This window comes from Phyllobates terribilis, unplaced genomic scaffold, assembly GCF_046119375.1.
Source record: "Phyllobates terribilis strain yellow unplaced genomic scaffold, ASM4611937v1 Scaffold_11__3_contigs__length_659146591, whole genome shotgun sequence".
NCBI lineage: Eukaryota > Metazoa > Chordata > Amphibia > Anura > Dendrobatidae > Phyllobates > Phyllobates terribilis.
This window is the reverse complement of record NW_027362771.1, coordinates 280,675,901-280,701,054: the sequence shown is the minus strand read 5'-3', so window position 1 is coordinate 280,701,054 and position 25,154 is coordinate 280,675,901. Positions and strand designations below refer to the sequence as shown.

Genomic DNA, 25,154 nt, shown 5'->3' with positions numbered 1-25,154 from the left:
TTAATTATATTTCAGTAAGTGTGTTTAATACTTTTTTCCGGTGTAATTTCTCATTAATACACAACTTAATTTATGGACATCTGTGGTTTGATTTCTTTGCCTGTGTGGATTAATGGGTTGTCACTGACATCTGGTGAGAATTTCATGTCAGTAGCACCTTTAGAAATATATTTACTTAAACAAGTGGTGTCGTGTTCAATAGTTATTTCACCCGCTGTATATGGAAAATACATGTGTATATATCTACTATATAATCGGTTTATCCCGTCTGTCTGTCCGTCCAGGAAATCCCAGGATTTCAGAACAAGTCGGGAGATAGCAGGGCTGACTCCGCCCATGTGGTCATGTGACTCACCAACTGCCATGACGTACTGAACATGTTTTGTCAGTCACAGTGTGTGATGTACTTCTGTCACGTTTAATGAATACGTTTCGTCAGTCACAGTGCGACATAGTTCAGTCATGTTTACTAAACACGGTCAGTCAGAGTGTGATGTACTTCTGTCACGTTCAGTGAACACGTTCTGTCAGTCACAGTGTGACGTACTTCTGTCACGTTCAGTGAACACGTTCTGTCAGTCACAGTGTGACGTACTTCTGTCACGTTCAGTGAACACGTTCTGTCAGTCACAGTGTGACGTACTTCTGTCACGTTCAGTGAACATGTTCTGTCAGTCACAGTGTGACGTACTTCTGTCACGTTCAGTGAACACATTGTCAGTCACAGTGTGACGTACTTCTGTCACGTTCAGTGAACACGTTCTGTCAGTCACAGTGTGACGTACTTCTGTCTCGTTCAGTGAACACGTTCTGTCAGTCACAGTGTGACGTACTTCTGTCCCGTTCAATGAACACATTGTCAGTCACAGTGTGACGTACTTCTGTCATGTTCAGTGAACACGTTCTGTCAGTCACAGTGTGACGTACTTCTGTCCCGTTCAGTGAACACGTTCTGTCAGTCACAGTGTGATGTACTTCTGTCACGTTTAATGAATACGTTGTCAGTCAGAGTGTGATGTACTTCTGTCACGTTCAGTGAACACGTTCTGTCAGTCACAGTGTGACGTACTTCTGTCACGTTCAGTGAACACGTTCTGTCAGTCACAGTGTGACATACTTCTGTCACGTTCAGTGAACACGTTCTGTCAGTCACAGTGTGACGTACTTCTGTCACGTTCAGTGAACACATTGTCAGTCACAGTGTGACGTACTTCTGTCACGTTCAGTGAACACGTTCTGTCAGTCACAGTGTGACGTACTTCTGTCCCGTTCAGTGAACACGTTCTGTCAGTCACAGTGTGACGTACTTCTGTCCCGTTCAGTGAACACATTGTCAGTCACAGTGTGACGTACTTCTGTCACGTTCAGTGAACACGTTCTGTCAGTCACAGTGTGACGTACTTCTGTCTCGTTCAGTGAACACGTTCTGTCAGTCACAGTGTGACGTACTTCTGTCCCGTTCAATGAACACATTGTCAGTCACAGTGTGACGTACTTCTGTCACGTTCAGTGAACACGTTCTGTCAGTCACAGTGTGACGTACTTCTGTCCCGTTCAGTGAACACGTTCTGTCAGTCACAGTGTGATGTACTTCTGTCACGTTTAATGAATACGTTGTCAGTCAGAGTGTGATGTACTTCTGTCACGTTCAGTGAACACGTTCTGTCAGTCACAGTGTGACGTACTTCTGTCACGTTCAGTGAACACGTTCTGTCAGTCACAGTGTGACGTACTTCTGTCACGTTCAGTGAACACGTTCTGTCAGTCACAGTGTGACGTACTTCTGTCCCGTTCAGTGAACACGTTCTGTCAGTCACAGTGTGACGTACTTCTGTCCCGTTCAGTGAACACATTGTCAGTCACAGTGTGACGTACTTCTGTCACGTTCAGTGAACACGTTCTGTCAGTCACAGTGTGACGTACTTCTGTCCCGTTCAGTGAACACATTGTCAGTCACAGTGTGACGTACTTCTGTCACGTTCAGTGAACACGTTCTGTCAGTCACAGTGTGACGTACTTCTGTCCCGTTCAGTGAACACATTGTCAGTCACAGTGTGACGTACTTCTGTCACGTTCAGTGAACACGTTCTGTCAGTCACAGTGTGACGTACTTCTGTCCCGTTCAGTGAACACGTTCTGTCAGTCACAGTGTGACGTACTTCTGTCACGTTCAGTGAACACATTGTCAGTCACAGTGTGACGTACTTCTGTCACGTTCAGTGAACACGTTCTGTCAGTCACAGTGTGACGTACTTCTGTCCCGTTCAGTGAACACATTGTCAGTCACAGTGTGACGTACTTCTGTCACGTTCAGTGAACACGTTCTGTCAGTCACAGTGTGACGTACTTCTGTCTCGTTCAGTGAACACGTTCTGTCAGTCACAGTGTGACGTACTTCTGTCCCGTTCAATGAACACATTGTCAGTCACAGTGTGACGTACTTCTGTCACGTTCAGTGAACACGTTCTGTCAGTCACAGTGTGACGTACTTCTGTCCCGTTCAGTGAACACGTTCTGTCAGTCACAGTGTGATGTACTTCTGTCACGTTTAATGAATACGTTGTCAGTCAGAGTGTGATGTACTTCTGTCACGTTCAGTGAACACGTTCTGTCAGTCACAGTGTGACGTACTTCTGTCACGTTCAGTGAACACGTTCTGTCAGTCACAGTGTGACGTACTTCTGTCACGTTCAGTGAACACGTTCTGTCAGTCACAGTGTGACGTACTTCTGTCCCGTTCAGTGAACACGTTCTGTCAGTCACAGTGTGACGTACTTCTGTCCCGTTCAGTGAACACATTGTCAGTCACAGTGTGACGTACTTCTGTCACGTTCAGTGAACACGTTCTGTCAGTCACAGTGTGACGTACTTCTGTCCCGTTCAGTGAACACATTGTCAGTCACAGTGTGACGTACTTCTGTCACGTTCAGTGAACACGTTCTGTCAGTCACAGTGTGACGTACTTCTGTCCCGTTCAGTGAACACATTGTCAGTCACAGTGTGACGTACTTCTGTCACGTTCAGTGAACACGTTCTGTCAGTCACAGTGTGATGTACTTCTGTCCCGTTCAGTGAACACGTTCTGTCAGTCACAGTGTGACGTACTTCTGTCACGTTCAGTGAACACATTGTCAGTCACAGTGTGACGTACTTCTGTCACGTTCAGTGAACACGTTCTGTCAGTCACAGTGTGACGTACTTCTGTCCCGTTCAGTGAACACGTTCTGTCAGTCACAGTGTGACGTACTTCTGTCACGTTCAGTGAACACGTTCTGTCAGTCACAGTGTGACGTACTTCTGTCACGTTCAGTGAACATGTTCTGTCAGTCACAGTGTGATGTACTTCTGTCACGTTCAGTGAACACATTGTCAGTCAGAGTGTGACGTACTTCTGTCACGTTCAGTGAACACGTTCTGTCAGTCACAGTGTGACGTACTTCTGTCCCGTTCAGTGAACACATTGTCAGTCAGAGTGTGACGTACTTCTGTCACGTTCAGTGAACACGTTCTGTCAGTCACAGTGTGACGTACTTCTGTCCCGTTCAGTGAACACATTCTGTCAGTCACAGTGTGACGTACTTCTGTCACGTTCAGTGAACACGTTCTGTCAGTCACAGTGTGACGTACTTCTGTCACGTTCAGTGAACACGTTCTGTCAGTCACAGTGTGATGTACTTCTGTCACGTTCAGTGAACACATTGTCAGTCAGAGTGTGACGTACTTCTATCACGTTCAGTGAACACGTTGTCAGTCACAGTGTGACATACTTCTGTCACGTTTCATTCACCGTGGTACGCGGAACAGGAGACCCCTGGCTGCAGCCGCAAATAGTCGTGATGTAAGCGGAAGCAAGAGCCGGCTGCAGCCGGGGGAATTACGTGCTGGCTGTGCGTGGTCAGCGATGTTGTCACAAGCAGTATTGACAACATGACGTAATTACAAAATTCATTAGGGGCCCCGGGGGGATACATTGGGGGGTTAATTTAAAGTAGTGCACAACCCATTTAAACACTGATTCGCTGATTAGTCGCGCCCGGTCGGCCGCATACATATTCTAGAATACCCGATGCGTTACAATCGGGGCACCATCTAGTATATATATATGTACAGTATATAAAACCCACAATCGTCACAGGGTGGTGTTGAAAAGCAATGTCTGATTTTCATTTGCTCATTTTCATAGATTTTTAATTTATTATTACTTTTGTCAGATTCAAGTTATTTCTGTGACCATTGTGGGCTTTTCTTTCATTAAACGAGGGGTACCAACAATTTTGACCACGTGTGTACACACACATATATCCCCTTCGCCACCCTGGGACTTTCCGCTTTTGCATTTTCGTTTTTTGCTCCCCTTGTTACCAGAGCCATAGCGTTTTTACTTTTTGGTCAATATGGCCGTGTGAGGGCTTATTTTTTGCGAGACGAGTTGTACTTTTCAACGCCATTACTAGTTTTACCATATCGTGTACGGGAAAACAGGAAAAAAATTCCAAGTGCGGTGAAATTGTAAAAAAGTGCAATACCACAGATTTTTTTTACAGTTTTTTTACCACGTTCACTGAATGCTAAAACTGACCTGCCATTATTATTCTCCAGGTCATTCCGAGTTCGTAGACATGTATAGGTTCTTTTTTATTTAAGTGGTGAAAAAAAATTCCAAAGTTTGGTAAAAAAAAAAAAAAAGGCGCCATTTTCCAAGACCCGTAGCGTCTCCATTTTTCGGGATCTGGGGTCGGGTGAGGGCTTATTTTTTGCGCACCGAGCTGAAGTTTTTATTGATATAATTTTGGGGTAGATCCAATGTTTTGATCGCCCGTTATTGCATTTTATTGCAATGTTGCGGCGACCAAACAACGTAATTCTGGCGTTTAGAATTTTTTCCTCGTTCCCCCGTTTCTCGATCGGATTAATTCTTTTTTTATGTTGATAGATCGGGCAATTCTGAATGCAGCGATACCAAATATGTGTATGTGTTTTTTTTTTTTTGAATTATTTTATTTTGAATGGGGCGAAAGGGGGGTGATTTAAACTTTTATATTTTTTCAATTTTTTTAACATTTTTAAAAACATTTTTTTTCACTTTTTGCTTGCTTCTATAGTCTCCATAGGAGACTAGAAGCAGCTCTTGTCTGCTCGCCTTGGCTACATACAGATGATCAGCAGATCACCTGTATGTAGCAGAAATGGTCCTGTGCTATGAGCGACCAGCTCATGACAACCACTGGAGTCAGCTGCAGACCCAGGGTTGTCATGCCCACCCATCAGTGACCCGCGATCACGTGACGGGGTCACCGATGGGCGGGGTAAGTGACGCGCTTCCGGCGCGGCGCTGTTAACCCCTTAATAACATCTGACGTACTAATACGCATCTGTGCCCTGGGACTTAAGAGCCAGACCCGTATTAGTACGTCATCGCGATCGCGCGCGCACACAGGTTGTGCGGGCGCGATCGCCGCCGGGTGTCAGCTGATTGTCACAGCTGACACCCGGTACTATGTGCAGAGAGCGGTCCTGCACCGCTCCCAGCACATTAACCCCCGCGATGCTGCGATTGAAGTCGATCGAAGTCGATCGCGGCATTGCGGGGGCAAGGGGAGGTGATCGGCGATACTCACCTCCTCTTCCGGCTTCCAGCGCAGTCTGCAAAGGCTTCCCGGGTGTTGCCATGACGACCCGATGTCGTCATGACAACATCCGGGTCACCAGAGAGCAGGAAGATTGCTTGGACATGCGCAGTGCATCTCCAAGCAATCTTCACACTGTGCACTTCTGACAGCCTTCATGGCATAGGGATGGTGCTCCATTCCTGTGCCATGCAGGCGATCAGAAAAAAAAAAGTGAAAGTCCCAGAGTGGGACAAAGTAATAAAGTGTATAAACTGTGTGAAAGTGGAAAAAAAAAAAAAAATGTGCAAAAATATTATAAAAAAATAAAAAAAATAATACACCAAAAATAAAAATATAATGTACCCATCAATAAATATTATTATAAAAAAAATAAAAAAAAAACAATAAAAGTACACATATTTGGTATCGCCGCGTCCGGAACAACCTGACCTATAAAACTGTCCCACTAGTTAACCCCTTCAGTGAACACGGTAAAAAAAAAAAAAAAAAAACGAAGCAAAAAACAATGCTTTATCACCATACCGCCAAACAAAAAGTGGAATAACACGCGATCAAAAAGACGCATATAAATAAAAATGATACCGCTGAAAACGTCATCTCGTCCCGCAAAAAACAAGCCACCATACAGCTCCATCAGCCGAAAAATAAAAAAGTTATAGCTCTCAGAATAAAGCGATACTAAAAAATATTTTTTTCTATAAAATAGCTTTTATTGTGTATAAGCGCCAAAACATAGAAAAATGATACAAATGTGGTACCGCTGTAAACGTACTGACCCGAAGAATAAAGCTGCCTCATCAATTTTACCACACGCGGAACAGAATAAAAAAAAAAAAAAAAAATTCCTGAATTGTTGGTTTTTGTTTATTCTGCCTCCCAAAAATCGGAATAGAAAGCGATCAAAAAATGTCACGTGCCTGAAAATGGCACCAATAACAACGTCAAGTCATCCCGCAAAAAACGAGCCGTCACATGACTGTCTGCCAAAATCTGGAAAAATTATAGCTCTCAAAATATGGCGATGCAAAAACTAGATTTTACAAAAAATGCGTCTTTTAGTGTGTGACAGCTGTCAGTCATAAAAACCCCATATGATTCTGGCATTGCTGTAATCACACCGACCCCAAGAATAAAGTCGTCTAATCACTTATACCGCACAAGGAACGGCGTCAAAAATAAACTCTTGGGTTAGGATTGGACTAGGGTTAGGGCTGGGTTTGGGGCTAGGGTTGTGCTGGGGCTAGGGTTGTGCTGGGGCTAGGGTTGTGCTGGGGCTAGGGTTGTGCTGGGGCTAGGGTTGTGCTAGGGCTAGGGTTGTGCTAGGGTTAGGGCTGGGGTTGGGATTTTTTTCAAAAGTAAGAAAAAAAGATGACGATATGGCGACTAGTGTTGAGAGCAAGTGCTCGCTACTTGAGTTTGCATCGGGTGCTCTGGTATGCATTGAGTATCGTGGGTATTTGAGTGACATGCTTGAGTCTCTGCCCCATATGCTTCGCGGCCAAAAAACTTTACGGGGATTGCCTGCCATGCACGAGCGATCCCCGCATGTTTTTTTTTGGGTGTCTAATAGCCGTGAAACATGCGGAGCAGGGACTCGAGCATGTCACTCGAGCACACGCTGTACATGGTGCATACCGGAGTACCCAATGCAAACTCAAGTACGGAGCACTTGCGCTCAAGAATAATGACAACTTATTCAATATGATGACCTAATGTAAACAAATTCTGTGCCGTACCTCTGGGTTCAAAATGTTCACTATACACCTTAATAAAATCCTTGAGGGGTATAGTTTCCAAAATGGGGACACTTGTGGGGGAGTTCCACTGTTTAGGCACATCACGGGCTCTCCAAACGCGACATGGTGTCCGCTAACAAATTGAATGGAAAATCGGCTCAAATTGTTAGCGGACGCCATGTTGCGTTTGGAGAGCCCCTGTGTGCCCAAACATTGGAGCTCCCCCAAAAGTGACCCCATTTTGGAAACTAGACCCCCCAAGGCACCTATCTAGATGCATAGTGAGCACTTGGAACCCCCAGGTGCTTCACAAATTGATTTGTAAAAATGAAAAAGTGAAAAAAAAAACACTTTTTCATTTTTATGAATCAATTTGTGAAGCACCTGGGGTTCCAAGTGCTCACTATGAATCTAGATAGGTGCCTTGGGGGGTCTAGTTTCCAAAATGGGGTCACTTGTGGGGGAGCTCCAATGTTTGGGCACACAGGGACTCTCCAAATGCAACATGATATCCGCTAACAAATTGTCGGCTCAAATTGTTAGCGGATATCATGTTGCATTTGGAGAGTCCCTGTGTGCCCAAACATTGGAGCTCCCCCACAAGTGACCCCATTTTGGAAACTAGACCCCCCAAGGCACCTATCTAGATGCATAGTGAGCACTTGGAACCCCAGGTGCTTCACAAATTGATTCATAAAAATGAAAAAGTGTTTTTTTTTTCACTTTTTCATTATTACGAATCAATTTGTGAAGCACCTGAGGGTTCCAAGTGCTCACTATGCATCTAGAAAGGTGCCTTGGGGGGTCTAGTTTCCAAAATGGGGTCACTTGTGGGGGAGCTCCAAAGTTTGGGCACAGAGGGGCTCTCCAAACGCAATGTGGTGTCCGCTAACAATTTGAGCCGATTTTCCATTCAATTTGTTAGCGGATACCATGTTGCATTTAGAGAGTCCCTGTGTGCCCAAACATTGGAGCTCCCCCACAAGTGACCCCATTTTGGAAACTAGACCCCCAAGGCACCTATCTAGATGCATAGTGAGCACTTGGAACCCCTAGGTGCTTCACAAATTGATTCATAAAAATGAAAAAGTGTTTTTTTTTTCACTTTTTCATTTTTACGAATCAATTTGTGAAGCACCTGGGGGTTCCAAGTGCTCACTATGCATCTATAAAGGTGCCTTGGGGGGTCTAGTTTCCAAAATGGGGTCACTTGTGGGGGAGCTCCAAAGTTTGGGCACAGAGGGGCTCTCCAAACGCAATGTGGTGTCCGCTAACAATTTGAGCCGATTTTCCATTCAATTTGTTAGCGGATACCATGTTGTATTTAGAGAGTCCCTGTGTGCCCAAACATTGGAGCTCCCCCACAAGTGACCCCATTTTGGAAACTAGACCCCCCAAGGCACCTATCTAGATGCATAGTGAGCACTTGGAACCCCTAGGTGCTTCACAAATTGATTCGTAAAAATGAAAAAGTGTTTTTTTTTTCACTTTTTCATTTTTACGAATCAATTTGTGAAGCACCTGGGGGTTCCAAGTGCTCACTATGCATCTATAAAGGTGCCTTGGGGGGTCTAGTTTCCAAAATGGGGTCACTTGTGGGGGAGCTACAAAGTTTGGGCACACAGGGGCTCTCCAAACACAACATGGCGTCCGCTAATTATTCAAGCAAATTTTACAATCAAAAAGTCAAATGGCGCTCCTTCCCTTCCGAGCCCTGCCGTGCGCCCAAACAGTGTTTCTTCCCCAAATATTGGGTATCTGCGTGCCCAGGGGAAATTGCACAACAAATTTTGGGGTCCATTTTTTCTTGTTACCCCAGTGAAAATAAAAAAAATTGGGTCTAAAGTAACACTTTTGTGAAAAAAGTTAAATGTTCATTTTTTTCTTCCACATTCAAAAAATTCCTGTGAAGCACCTGAAGGGTTAATAAAGATCTTGAATGTGGTTTTGAGCACCTTGAGGGGTGCAGTTTTTAGAATGGTGTCACTTTTGTGTATTTTCTGTCATAAAGACCTCTCCAAGTGACTTCAAATGTGATGTGGTCCCTAAAAAAATGGTTTTATAAATTTTGTTGGAAAAATGAGAAATCGCTGGTCAACTTTTAACCCTTATAGCTCCCTAACAAAAAAAAATTTTGGTTCCAAAATTGTGCTGATGTAAAGTAGACATGTGGGAAATGTTATTTATTAACTCTTTTGTGTGACATATCGCTCTGATTTCAGGGCTTAAAAATTCAAATTTTGAAAATTGCAAAATTTTCAAAATTTTCGCCAAATTTCCGTTTTTTTTCACAAATAAACGCAAGTGATATCGAAGAAATTTTTCCACAATCATGAAGTACAATATGTTACGAAAAAAGAATCTCAGAATCAGGGGGATCCGTTGAAGCGTTCCAGAGTAACTACCTCATAAAGTGACAGTGGTCAGAATTGTAAAAATTGGCCCGGTCATTAACGTGCAAACCACCCGCGGGGCTTAAGGGGTTAAATGCCGCTGTTAGAGATTGACAGCAGCATTTAACATGTAAACAGCCGCGGGAGGATCAAAATTCCACCCGCGGCTGTTGCGGGCACATGTCAGCTGTAATAATCAGCTGACATGTGCCCGGTTCAGTGCGGGCTCAGCGCTGGAGCCCTCACAGAACCGGGGGATTACAGCCTGTGCGTACTAATACGGCACATATACACATATATATATATATATATATATATATATATATATATACACATATACATATACATATACATACAGTGGCATGTAAAAGTTTGGGCACCCCTGGTCAAAATCACTGTTATTGTGAACAGTTAAGTAAAGCTTATTGAGTAATAACACAGTTTAAATTAAATGGTTTTATTGTCTTTATGTATCTTGGCCATAATGGAGTGCTGCTGCGCTTTCTTTTTATATATCTTATGCAGTTTCTGCAGCTTGCACCTGTTCACATTTGGGAAGTGCTGGTCAGTTTTTTTGACATATTACTATAGGAGGTGGGAACTGCCTCCTGTTTGACCTTGCACTCCCCCCATTTAACCAGCAGGTGATGTATATTCTATTCTACCAGCCCATTTAAATTGTAGGTGTTTTAGCCCAGAAGTGACATGTTCTGTCCAGAGTTATAGGCTTGTAGCCCAAGAGAGGCATATAGGCAGAGTAGTACCCATCAGATGGGAGGTCACCTTGCAGCGGTTGATGGGCACACATGAATTGGCCAATTTATGCGCTAAGAACCTCCATTTTTTGTAAGTAAAGCTTATTGAGTAATAACACAGTTTAAATTAAATGGTTTTATTGTCTTTATGTATCTTGGCCATAATGGAGTGCTGCTGCGCTTTATTTTTATATATATATATACACACATATACATATACATACAGTGGCATGTAAAAGTTTGGGCACCCCTGGTCAAAATCACTGTTATTGTGAACAGTTAAGCAAGTTGAAGATGAAATGATCTCTAAAAGGCATATTGTTAAAGATGACATATTTCAGTTGTATTTTAGGCAAATAAATATATATATATTGTCTTTTTTTTCATTTTAAAAAATTACAATAAGGGAAATGGGCCTATGCAAAAGTTGGGCACGCTTGGAGATTTGTGTGCTTTGATAATTTTGACCAAGGTTTCTGACCTTAATTAACCTGTTAGGGTTATGGCTTGTTCACTACCATCGTTAGGAAATGCCAGGTGATGAAAATTTCCCAGCTTTATAAAAACCAAGCCTCCTAACTTCATGCCAAAAAATCAGCAGCCATGGGTTATTCTAAGCTGCTGCCTAGCACTCTGAAAATGAAAATGGTGGAGGCCCATAAAGCAGGAGAAGGCTAAAAGAAGATAGCAAAGTGTTTTCAAGTTGCCCTTTCCTCAGTTTGAAATGTAATTAAGAAATGGCAATTAACAGGAACAGTGAAGGTCAAGATAAGGTCTGGAAGACCAAGCAAAATTTCAGTGAGAGCTGTTCGTACCATTGCTAGAGATGCAAATCAGAACCCCCGCTTAACCTCAAAAGACTTACAGAAAGATTTAGCAAACTCTAGCTTTGTGGTTCATTGTTTTACTGTTCAGAGACACCTGCACAAATATGACCTTCATGGAAGAGTCATCAGAAGAAAACCTCTCCTGCAGCCTCACCATAAAATTCAGCATCAGAAGTAAGCAAAAGAACATCTAAACAAGCCTGATACATTTTGGAAACAAGTTCTGTTGACCGAAAAGGTTAAAATAGAAGTCTTTGGCCACAATGATCAAAGGTATGTGTGGAGAAAAAAGGCCACCAAATTTCAGGAAAATAACATCTCGCCAACTATTAAGCATGGGGGTAGATCAGTCATGCTTTGGGGTTGTGTTGCAGCCGATGGTACAGGGGACATTTCACGGGTAGAGGGAACAATGGATTCAATGACATTTCAACAAATTCTTGATGCAAACATAACACCATCTGTAAAGAAGCTGAAGTTGAAAAGAGGATGGCTTCTACAAATGGTTAATGATCCTAAACAAACATCAAAATCCACAATAGGCTACCTCAAAAGGTGCAAGCTGAAGGTTTTACAATGGCCCTCACAGTCCCCTCTTCTGAACATCAATGAAAATCTGTGGCTAGACCTCAAAATAGCAGTGCATGCAAGATGACCAAGGAATCTCACAGAACTGGCAGGATTTTCCAAGGAAGAATGGATGAAAATCCCTCAAACAAGAATTGAAAGACTCTTGTCTTGCTACAAAAAGCTTTTACAAGCTGTGATACTTTCAAAAGGGGGTCCTACTAGGTACTAACCATGCAGGATGCCCAAACTTTTGCATTGGTCCATTTTCCTTTTTCGTCATTTTTAAAATGTAAAAGATTAAAAAATATCTATTTTTTGCCTAAAATACAAAGGAAATCTGTTATCTTTAACTTCAGGCCTTTTAGAGATCATTTCATCTTCAACTTGCTTAACTGTTCACAATAACACTAACTTTGACCAGGGGTGCCCAAACTTTTACATGCCACTGTACACAGTACATAACAAACGTTTGGACACACCTTCTCATTTAAAGACTTTTCTGTATTTTCATGACTTTGAAAATTGTACATTTACACTGAAGGGATCAAAACCATGAATTAACACATGTGTAATTATAAACTTAACAAAAAAGTGTGAAACAACTGAAAATATGTCTTATATTCTAGGTTCTTCAAAGTAGCCACCTTTTGCTTTGATGACAGCTTTTCACACTCTTGGCATTCTCTTTATGAGCTTCAAGAGGTAGTCACCGGAAATGGTCTTCAACAATCTTGAAGGAGTTCCCAGAGATGCTTAGCACTTTTTGGCCCTTTTGCCTTCACTCTGCGGTCCAGCTCATCCCAGACCATCTCGATTGGGTTCAGGTCTGGTGACTGTGGAGGCCAGGTCATCTGGTGTAGCACCTCATCACTCTCTTTCTTGGTCAAATAGCCCTTACACAGCCTGGAGGTGTGTTTGGGGTCATTGTCCTGTTGGAAAATAAATGATGGTCCAACTAAACGCAAAGCGGATGGAATAGCATGCCACTGCAAGATGCTGTGGTAGCCATGCTGGTTCAGTATGCCTTCAATTTTGAATAAATCCCCAACAGTGTCACCAGCAAAGCATCCCCACACCATCACACCTCCTCCTCCATGCTTCATGGTGGGAACCAGGCATGTAGAGTCCATCCGTTCACCTTTTCTGCGTCGCACCAGGTCTAATGTCCATTCCTTGTGTTCTTTAGCCCAAACAAGTCTCTTCTGCTTGTTGCCTGTCCTTAGCAGTAGTTTCCTAGCAGCTATTTTACCAGGAAGGCCTGCAGCACAAAGTCTCTTCTTAACAGTTGTTGTAGAGATGTGTTTTCTGCTAGAACTCTGTGTGGCATTGACCTGGTCTCTAATCTGAGCTGCTGTTAACCTGCGATTTCTGAGGCTGGTGACTCGGATAAACTTATCCTCAGAAGCAGGAGGTGACTCTTGGTCTTCCTTTCCTGGGGCGGTCCTCATTTGAGCCAGTCTCTTTGTAGCGCTTGATGGTTTTTGCAACTGCACTTGGGGACACATTTAAAGTTTGCCCAATTTTTCGGACTGACTGACCTTCATTTCTTAAAGTAATGATGGCCACTCATTTTTCTTTACTTAGCTGCTTTTTTCTTGCCATAATACAAATTCTAACAGTCTATTCAGTAGGACTATCAGCTGTGTATCCACCTGACTTCTGCACAACACAACTGATGGTCCCAACCCCATTTATAAGGCAAGAAATCCCACTTATTAAACCTGACAGGGCACACCTGTGAAGTGAAAACCATTTCCGGTGACTACCTCTTGAAGCTCATCAAGAGAATGCCAAGAGTGTGCAAGCAGTTATCAAAGCAAAAGGTGGCTACTTTGAAGAACCTAGAATATAAGACATATTTTCAGTTGTTTCACACTTTTTTGTTAAGTATATAATTCCACATGTGTTAATTCATAGTTTTGATCCCTTCAGTGTGAATGTACAATTTTCAAAGTCATGAAAATACAGAAAAATCTTTAAATGAGAAGGTGTGTCCAAACTTTTGGTCTGTACTGTATATATATATATATATATATATATATATATATATATATATATATATATATAAACACACACATGTAAAATATTATATTTAGCTGTGAATTGTGATATGTAAAATTTAAGGAAAAGTTTCAAAACGTTTCAAAACTTTGCAATTGGAAATAATAAAAGCATAGCTTGAGTCAAATATTTCACAGCCACAAGAGTCCTACAGGGCTACAGGAGCCCCTCTGCTCTGAAAGCTTGCAAATATAATTTTTTATGGTTAGCCAATAAAGGTATCACTCCGAGAATACTTTTGTCATTTTTGGGCATAAAAGTATTTACAACAGCTACAAGAGAGATGTTTGAACGACTTACAATGCCTTGTGGCACTAAAATTTCTTGCAAGTCAGTACCTTCGGCTTATTGCTGAGTTGCGGTTTCTGAGCTAATTGCCTGGGGTAGTCTGAAACTGACCTCATGATTGCGGCTACTGTTATGCCCATTCTATTCTCTACATTGCATTTTGCTCACACTTGACCTTACTGGGAATTCATTAAATAGAAAGATCACTTCCATTTTAGCAAGGAATGATTATAAACTACAAGTAACCAAGCATTCAATGAGAAATGAAGACAAAGGGAAATGTTGTTTCTTCATTAAAGGGGTTGTCCACTACTTGAACAACCACTTATCAATTTGAATATTTCATTTTGTAAAATAAAAACAGACTGTACTCACCTCCGGGCTTGAGTAATATTGTTATGCCACGTTAGCCCTGCAGTCAATCAGCAGTTGCTAATGGGCCACTTCACTCTCACTATTTTGGATGTAACTGACATCCATAGAAGGTGAGAGAGAAGCAGCATTTCTCACTTAGTCCAGAAGTCCGCTTAAGGCTATGGCCTCAGTATTTGGTCAGTACTCGGTCAGTATTTTTTTTCAGGAGTGGGAGCCAAAACCAGGAGTGGGTGATAAATGCAGAATTGGTGACTTGTTTCTATTATACTTTTTCTCTGATTGTTCCTCATCTGGTTTTGGCTCCCACTCCTGAGAAAAAATACTGACCAAATACGGATAGCGGGGCCGTGGCCTCATCCGAAGGAAGTGAGAGTGAAGCAGCCTATTAGTAATTGCTGATAGGTTGCAGGGCTCACATGACATAATGTAATGCAAGCCCCGGAAATACAGCACCGACGTTGTTAAAACATTGCCAGAAAAAGAGGTGAGTACAAGTTGTTTTTATTTAACATGAGGGAATGCAGTAATTGAGAAGGAGTTGTCTGAGTAGTATATACTAATATATACTATAATAAGCAGATTTGATCATGCATAAATATATTCTTCCAAATTCTTCCTAATATATTTCTCTACCATTTTTGGAATGTCATTAATCACTGACTCCTATGAGCTGTCATCAGTCACTGATTGGTGTAAATGTTGCAAACTAAATAACTACTAAAATTGCTTTTGCTCCTCCTGAAGTGTGAGACATCTTTCTGAATATGTCTCACATCAGATGCCAGTCATTAAAGCTTTAGAACTTTTTTCACACATGGCTCCACTTGTCATCATCATCTTAAAATGATTTACCCACAGAATATGAGATAATTAATATGTAACACTTGTGCAAAAGACAATCTCTGAACCACACGTACAGTATTCCAGCTGTACACCGTAAGTTCTGATATCCACAGGTATTTTGAATCTAAGTAAAGTGGTTTTCCTCTATTATAGAGCGATGACCTATCTCTGCGATAGACCGTAGATGTGTGAGAGATGATTTTTTGACAGCCATCAGAAGAAACAATCAATAGTTTGTACACACATGGTCAAAATTGTTGGTACCCTTTGTTTAATGAAAGAAAAACCCACACTGGTCACAGAAATAACTTGAATCTGACAACCTTTACCTTTAACATGCTGGTCTATAATTTTCTGGTCCATGTTGAGTGTGGTACGCACCATGTCACCAAACAGCACAGTGAGTATCTGTAGCCTTATATACAGACCCACTGACTGATTACAAGATTGTAGACACCTGTGATGCTAATTAGTGGACACAACTTGATTTAATATGTCCCTTTTGTCACATTATTTTCAGGGTTACCATAATTTCTGTCCAGGCCTATTTCATGAGTTTAATTTTTTATTAAATTCTGTGGAAGCAGGGTTGAAAAGCAATGTCTGACTTTCATTTGTTCATTTTCATAGATTTTTAATTTATTATAATTTTGTCAGATTCAAGTTATTTCTGTGACCATTGTGGGTTTTTCTTTCATTAAACGAGGGGTACCAACAATTTTGACCACGTGTGTATATGTTTCTGTGCTGTGTAATACTGCTTTGCCATATTCAAAGCTGAACTACAAAAACCAGGGCACAGCTGCATGACTGGTGTGCTGCTGAGTCCCTCACATAAGAACACAAGACCCTTTCAATCTTCTGATTAGTGGGGGTAAAGGTACTCAGACACCACCAATGATATTTTGTTGATTCAGTCCATTACTAGGACTGTCACACTATGATTCCTGTCTATATGCGAACATGTAATTTTTCTTCTGTTTTTCAGTTATAACGGAAATACTGTACTAGAATTAGTGGCTGTTCTCCAAAAGCCTAAATATTGTGTTCTGGTAATTACAGATCTAGCAAAGTTTACCTTAAACACAGATAACTCTCGAATATCATGGCATAAAAAAAATAATTTAACACTAACTTAACATGACATGTACAATAGCTTGTGCACCATTAAGTTAGTTTAAAGGGGTTGTCTGCAGAAAACATGTTAGCCCTTATCCACAGGATGGTGAGAACTTATTGATCAGTGGGGTCCGATTGCAGGACCGGCACTGACTGGCAGAATGGGTAATTTTATTCTCTTTGGAATGGAGCTATAATGCGCATGCTTGACTGTCACACCATTCATTCCCTATGGTAGTCCCATATAGAATGAATGGAGCGGCAGTCGTGCTTCCAATCTGCTTCTCCATTTTGTAAAAGGGATGAAAATGACCCTCTGGATAGGTGATCACTTCTCTTCACCGATTAAATTCATTAACCCCTTTTAAGTGAGGTAATCTTCTATGACAAGTTATCAAGATGGTGCTTTATTTGTGAAGTTAAACTTGGCTACATCGGTAATTTTTCTACTTATTAAAAAAATCTATTCTAACGTGCCGGTCTGACATTAAAAACTAAGGATTCTTTACAACAGTATTTCATGGTCTAGATTTTGGTAATAAGACAACACCAGGTATGTACTGTACTTATTATAGCACTGCAGTGTATTGTGTTGCATGCTGGTATTTCATTGTCATATTAAATAAATGTAATATAGAAACAATTTTTGTCAATAGTTGCTTTCCTAGACCATGACAGGTAAGTTGTATTTTGGCAGCGTTCAGTATTTTAAGGTTAGGGCCTTCAATGTAATAAGGTTAATTAGGTGCCCACAGATTTTCTCCCACTGGGATCACTTAAAAATCTAGTTTCCTCAATGTTTCCAATAGCCCTTGATGTTGACCATTACATCTCATAGGTCCCATAAGAGCAAATCCGGATAGTGAAGCGATACACATAACTCAACACATGGTATTTCTGATTTCACAACTGTAATGTTTCCCTTGGAATTCCCAAACCTTTTAATTAGGGATGAAAACTCCAGATGTCAAGGTAATAGACCTGGTTTCTACGAAGTTTTGACATCACTAACAATTTTCTTTGTATTTCTATGTACCTATCCACCTCCTTACTAAGTTCATTGGCAACAGTTATTAATGTCATATCCCATTATTTTGCCATCAGAGCCTGGGAGTGACTGGTATTTTGGCCCCATTAATAGTAAGAGGACTTGTATACAATGAGAATTGAAACGTTAATCATCTGAAACCAGATGTACCAAGCCTTAACATTGCTCTTCAGGCAACTGGCTATGTTTTTTGAGGTTGTAGAGGGATTTGGGTTGGATTGGGCTGATGTAAGACAATATCTGATATTATATTCTCACTTTTTTTTAATTCCTATTTTTAAGAAACGTAAGAAATTAACCATTTAAAAAGAACCTACTTCTAGTCAAGTTCATAGTTAATACGTTTCTACTTCTATCGTCCTATTCTTGCATGCAACTGGTCAGGGATATTGCATAAATGCATCTTATAAAGGAATACTATAGGACTTATCTGCTTATTTTCATCATTTTTTGTACATAAGAAATGTAGGTTTTATGAATGAAAGGAATAGTTGCCAAGGATGCTGAGAAACACATGAGCAGTGATGTGTTGTTTTACAAGTCTTGAAAAATCAAGATACACCAAATCCATTAAAGGAGTTTTCCCACGAACGAAAGCTCATTTTAATCAATAGAACTTGGAATAATAATAACTTCCACAACTGGATGAGTTTAAATAAAATGTTCCTGTGCTGAGATAATCTTATAAATGTGCCTCTGCTGTGTACTGTGTAATGGCGGTGTCTGACCGTGTACGGAACACGGTCTGATCATACCACATCTCCTGGGCAGGGGAGGAAGCAAAAGAGTATACAGACATTACAGCAGGGAGTCACAGCTAATTCTTTTTCTGAGGTAAAATATTTCACTGACTGTTTATAAACAATGTTTTACTTCAAAGAAAGAATTAGCTGCAATCACCTGCTGAAAGGTCTGTATATTCTTTTGCTTCCCCCCCCTGTCCAGGAGATGTGGTATGATCAGACCTTGTTCCTTTACGGTCAGACACAGCCATTACACAGTACACAGCAGAGGCACATTTATAAGATTATCTCAACAAAGGAACATTTTATTTAAATACATTCAATTGTGGAACTTATTAATATTCCAAGATCTATTGATTTAAATTAACAATTGTTCATGGGAAAACCCCTTTAAGATGCCCCTAGTCTAATCCATCTTGCTTTTTGTGTTGTGTGCCTTATCTAGTAACCACTAACCAGTGTGTTACTTCAGATCCGGCTTTACACTTAAAGAGGTTGGTCATTACTTTTCTTATTGCTGACCTATCCTTAGGATAAGTCATCAATATCTGATAGTTGGGGGTGCATCCGGCACCTGCACCGATCTGCTGTTAATGGCAATAGTGATGGCCACATGTTCTTGGATGCTGCTGATACACAGCAGCTTCATCAAAACTATAGTGGCCGTGGCCGTGTACTGCAGATCCAACACCTATTTACTTAAAATAGGGGGTGGATCTGCAGTATCAGGCTGCGGCCACTATAGAAATAACGGAGATACTATGTTCCAGCAGCATCTGAGAACTTCTGGCTGTCAGCGTCAATGGTAACCGCTGATCGGCGGGGGTGCTTGTTTCCTACTCCACCGAACAGATATTGATGGCTTATTTTAATTATAGGCTAACAATAAAAAAGTAGGGGCCAACCCATTGCTTTAAAATTCATTATAGCTTGTTGTCTTAAAGTTACTGATCTTGCAACTGACCTGGGACTATCTCTCTGTTGCTATGGTAATGCAGTAAGACCTTGGACTGTCTTGATCACATTTTTATTGTTAATGACAACACTCTAATAATGAGATAAATTATTCTTCAGAACGGGAACTGTGCAAAAGTGTTCAAGTCTAGAGATCACTCAATCACCTGTGGCCTCAAAACACCTATTTAAAAGCGGAATTGTAAAATCACAAAATACTGTACAATTGGCTGAGTCATTTTTACTTATTTCCTACTTGTAACTGGATAACAGATATAGAAAGATTACATGTATATATGTTGGGCTTTATTTTAACATTTATCAGTGTTCTGTAATCCTATTCATTATATCACCAACATTTAAAAACAAGAACATACCTGACACAAAAGTATAGGACCACTGGACCAGACTTTTTGGGAAAGTCATGTTCAAGTACTCTTCGATCCAACTGTAACCAGTTCAAATGTCCCCTATAAAAAAAGATCTCATATTATTTTGTGTTGATACATTCAAAGGGAAGCTATCATCAGAAAATAGCCTATGCATAAAATCAGGTTTTTGTAGTAAATGCATTTTTTTTCAAATTGGCAATTTTTTTTTATTTTCCATATCGCAATCTTTATTAAACACAAAAAAATAAAAGTAATCTTGCAATTTTCATATTGGCCACTGGGGCTTTTCTGTAGACTCATTCTGTTCTTTCAGGAACAGCTTTCAGCAAGGCTACTTATCAGAGGCAGGATTAAACTAACAGGTAAGACTTCTTTACACAGCTGATAAAGGATCCACCAATCAAAAAAGGCAGTGACATATCCCCGTCTCCTTCTCTTCACAATAAACTTGTGAAGCTCATTAGATACTTAAGTGCAATACAATAGACATGGTCAGAATCTATTTACATATGTTGTTTCCTGAAACAACAGCAAGTTAGAATCTAAAAGAAGCCATATTGGCCACTGTGCAAAATGCAATACAGGGTGATTCAAACAGGATGATTCATAACCAAGAAAACATAACACAAATTTATTAACATGAAAAGATACACTATCTATCCAAGTTTCATGTATACACTACAGATGTTCAAAGTGATGTCCATTGGTGGCATGGCAGATGTCTGGGTGATTTCAGATATGGACTCCACTTTTTCAGTGATGAGTTGTCTCAAGTCAATTCACCAATGTTGTGCCGACCTTCACAATTGCCACATCTAACACCCTGCAACTTATTTCTGTGGGGCTACATCAAGAACTGAGTGCATATACAGCCCCCCAGATACAGGATCTGAACAGCCCAAGAAAACACATCACTGAAACATTGGAGTTCATATCTAAGGATATGTTGGCCTGTCGGGACAAAATTGGACTGCTGCCTTCAGTGCCACCAATGCAAATCTCATTTAACATTTTCAGTGCATAGATAAAGCTTGGATAGATAGTGTATCTTCTCAGGTTAATAAATTTATGTTATGCTTTCTTCAATATGATGCTATAATTTTGCACCATAGTGTTAGAATCACTGTGTATTTTTAATTTTTATTTTAGTATACATTGTGATATGTAAAGATATTGCTAAAATGTTTAAAATACAGTTAGATAATACACAAAAAATTGATTTATATGATAAGCAATTTTCTGCAAGATACACTCTTAAAATATAACTTTGAGACAAAGACAATGAATAGGAAATTGTATGTCAAAAGATTAGAGGAAATACATAGATTACAAAATGCATACAAGTATATTTCAGACCAGAAGAAAATGAAAAATAAAAGTCCTTTGATGCCCATTGAAATGAACAATGCTTAAAGACAATGTACACCTTTACACAGAATATTTTCAATCTTTCATTTGATTCCTAAATGCAAAACCAAATCAGCATTCTAAATCTTCATTAAAAAGTTATACCATTTCTCAGCTGGATAGTGCCACTAATTTCTTTACCTAGATGAGTGATGTTTAAAAATGTATTAAAATCCATCATAACTAGGAGGTGGAGTTCTGTGAGTGTAAGAGATAGGAGTAGAGAGGGAGAGGGATTGTGGAATGGTGGAAATTATAATCAAAGTAGAAGAAAACAGACTACAGAACAGGAAAAAAAATCATATGAAGAGGAAATTGCAGGATAGATGCTATGATGACATATTAGCTCCTGAAAACATCAGCACCCTAAATACACATTGATCTCTAATCCAGCCTATATTACTGATAGGGACACTCCACAAGAGAATATTCTAAAACTTGGATTACGTTTCAAACTGAATATTGGAGGTCTGATAATGAATGAAGGAATGAAGATTGCAGACTGAAATTTATTGACTAAAGTAACCACTAACATAAGTAAAAGTATTTTTTTCCAAGCAAAAGGTGTTAATAACCTAATGCTTATAAGTGAAATGTTCTGATGGTAAATTGCTTATATAAATTATCAAATACAGTTTTGTCCACAGATATTTCTATATCAGGATTGACATCTGAATGACTCTCTGAGGTAACACCTAGTCAGTCAGGAATCAGAATAGAAAATGTCATGAAAACTATACAGTAGTGCAGCCTAGGCTTTTGGCTGTAACTATAAAAAATCTTATCTCAGCACAGAAGGTATTAAATAAAATGAGTATCAACATTTATTGTACAGTTAAAGGGAATCTGTCAGTAGAATTAACCCTCCTAATTTGTATATATGAGTATGTAGGGCATAGGAAGCTGCATAAAGTGATACCTTGATATCTGCAATCTGATGCTTAATTCCAGAGAAATCTGCATTTCATATGCAAATGAACTGTTAAGATCTATGGGTAAGACACAGATCTCCCTGAGAATCCAGAGCTTATTTTAAATAAAAGGGGGCATTACCAATGTGAGGCACTTTGCTCTCATAATCACACACAGCTCTGCAGTGAGATCAAAACTAACACAGTACAGCAGAAGTGAATTTTGTCTCATTACAAACACATTTGCAGATGCAGTCCTCTCACAGTGCTTCACCTTCCATCTCACAGGCAGCCAGTGTAGGGAAAGGGCAGCACAGCAGAGCTGACATATCTGCAAATGTGATTGCAATGAGACAAGGTTCAACTCTGCTATACTGTGTTGATTGCAATCAAGCACACCTCTGCAGCAGAGCTGACAGCACTACAAAAGAACAAGTGCTACTGCAAATGTTTGTAATGAGACAAAGTTCACTTTTTTTGTACTGTGCTATTTCTGATCTCACTTCACAGCAGTATGTGATTATTAGAGAAAAGTGTCAGCCATTACATGTCTCATCTACATTTTATTTAAAATAATCTCTGGAGGCAAATTCTCATGCAGATCAGTGTCCGGCCCATGGATCATAACAGCTAATTTGCCTATAAGAAAAATATAGATTTTTCTGTAATAAGACATCGGTTCACAGATACCAAGGTATCCTTTTATTCAGCTCCTATGACCTGAGTGCCTATGTGGATGGCTTAGGAGGGTTGATCATACTAACAGATTCCATTTAAAGAGGTTATCACTTAAAACGTACCATATTTTTTGGACTATAAGGCTATGTGCTCACATTGAGGAGTTGGTTGCAGAAATTTCTGCAAGGTTTCTGCATCTCTTGGCAGTAAAAATGCTGCAGAAGAAACACGCACTTTGCCACGATTTCAATGCATGTATTAGCATGCTTTTTTTGCATGCGTTTTTGATGAGTTTTTGTACAGCAATGAATGCCTTTTGGAGATAAATAAAGATATTTAAAAAAAAAGAAATGTGGGACATCGTTTTAACCCTTGGATTACTGTCGGAGCTGGTGTGAATATATTACTTAATTTAAATGATTAAAGAATGTGTCTTTTTTATTTCAAATAAAGTGTTTTTATTATCGGTGTGTGTGTTTATTTAACTCTTTACTTACAGGTTTAGTAATGAGGGTGTCTGGTTGACATCTCATTATCACTAAACCTAGGGCTTTGCGTCAGCGACACCTAATCCCATTACTCCTAATGCCATTCAAATATGAAATGTAATTTCTGGGGCAGCTGAGGGCTGCTATTTTTAACCTAGGAAGGGGCCATTAGGCCAACATGTTCCCTGGTTATTAATAACAGCTCACAGCTGTTTGGTTAGCCGCTATGTCCCCACGATCAGCAACCAGCAGTGCTTTGGACGCAGCGTTTTATGCATACCAGGATAGGGGTGCCATGCATATCAGGATGGGGATGGGGTGCCACGCATACCAGGATGGGGATGGGTGTGCCATGCGTACCTGGATGGGGATGGGTGTGCATTGCATACCTGGATGAGGATGGGTGTGCATTGCATACCTGGATGGGGATGGGTGTGCATTGCATACCTGGATGAGGATGGGTGTGCATTGCATACCTGGATGGGGGACCTTGCATACCAGGATGTGGGGGCCATGTACACCAGGATGGAGATGGGGCCATGTATAACAAGAAGGGGGGGGCATACAGTGCCTACAAGTAGTATTCAACCCCTTGCAGATTTAGCTGGTTGACACATGCGGAATTAACTTGGCATTGTGACATTTGTACTGTAGATCAGCCTGGAAGTGGGAAATGCACTGCAGCAAATATTGTTTTTGTTTTTTTTTTAAAACGTTAAAAGTTAATTCAGAGTATCATTTATTATTCAACCCCTCAAACCACAAGAATTCTGTTTGGTCCCCCTAAAGTATTAAGAAGTAGTTCAGGCACCAAGAATAATGAGCTTCACATGTGTGGATTAAAGATCTCTTTTGCCAACCTTTTCTGACTATTTAAGACCCTCCCCAAACTTGTGAACAGCACTCAGACATGGTCAACATGGGAAAGACAAAGGAGCATTCCAAGGCCATCAGAGACAAGATCGTGGAGGGTCACAAGGCTGGCAAGGGGTACAAAACCCTTTCCAAGGAGTTGGGCCTACCTGTCTCCACTGTTGGGAGCATCATCCGTAAGTGGAACGCTTATGGAACTACTGTTAGCCTTCCACGGCCTGGACAGCCTTTGAAAGTGTCCTCCCGTGCCGAGGCCAGGCTTGTCCGAAGAGTCAAGGCTAACCCAAGGACAACAAGGAAGGAGCTCCGGGAAGATCTCATGGCAGTGGGGACATTGGTTTCAGTCAATACCATAAGTAACGTACTCCACCGCAATGGTCTCCGTTCCAGACGAGCCTGTAAGGTACCTTTACTTTCAAAGCGTCATGTCAAGGCTCGTCTACAGTTTGCTCATGATCACTTGGAGGACTCTGAGACAGACTGGTTCAAGGTTCTATGGTCTGATGAGACCAAGATCGAGATCTTTGGTGCCAACCACACACGTGACGTTTGGAGACTGGATGGCACTGCATACGACCCCAAGAATACCATCCCTACAGTCAAGCATGGTGGTGTCAGCATCATGCTGTGGGGCTGTTTCTCAGCCAAGGGGCCTGGCCATCTGGTCCGCATCCATGGGAAGATGGATAGCACGGCCTACCTGGAGATTTTGGCCAAGAACCTCCGCACCTCCATCAAGGATCTTAAGATGGGTCGTAATTTCATCTTCCAACAAGACAACGACCCAAAGCACACAGCCAAGAAAACCAAGGCCTGGTTCAAGAGGGAAAAAGTCAAGGTGTTGGAGTGGCCTAGTCAGTCTCCTGACCTTAACCCAATTGAAAACTTGTGGAAGGAGCTCAAGAATAAAGTCCACATGAGACACCCAAAGAACCTAGATAACTTGGAGAAGATCTGCATGGAGGAGTGGGCCAAGATAACTCCAAAGACGATTATTAGCTGTAATTGCAAACAAGGGTTATTCCACAAAATATTAAACATAGGGGTTGTATAATAATTGACC

The 25,154-nt window shown here is 40.8% G+C and overlaps 1 protein-coding gene across 8 annotated transcripts in view; it reads right to left on the bottom strand.

Annotated features, from left to right (window-relative positions):
* FRMD4A (FERM domain containing 4A) overlaps positions 1–25,154 on the bottom strand; it is a 494,181-nt gene that overhangs the window by 143,629 nt on the left and 325,398 nt on the right. For all 8 annotated transcript variants that reach the window (XM_073652365.1, XM_073652364.1, XM_073652361.1 and 5 more), the window contains one exon: positions 19,720–19,812. In XM_073652365.1, coding sequence (XP_073508466.1) covers positions 19,720–19,812 — 93 coding nt within the window. The remainder of the gene's footprint in view (positions 1–19,719; positions 19,813–25,154) is intronic.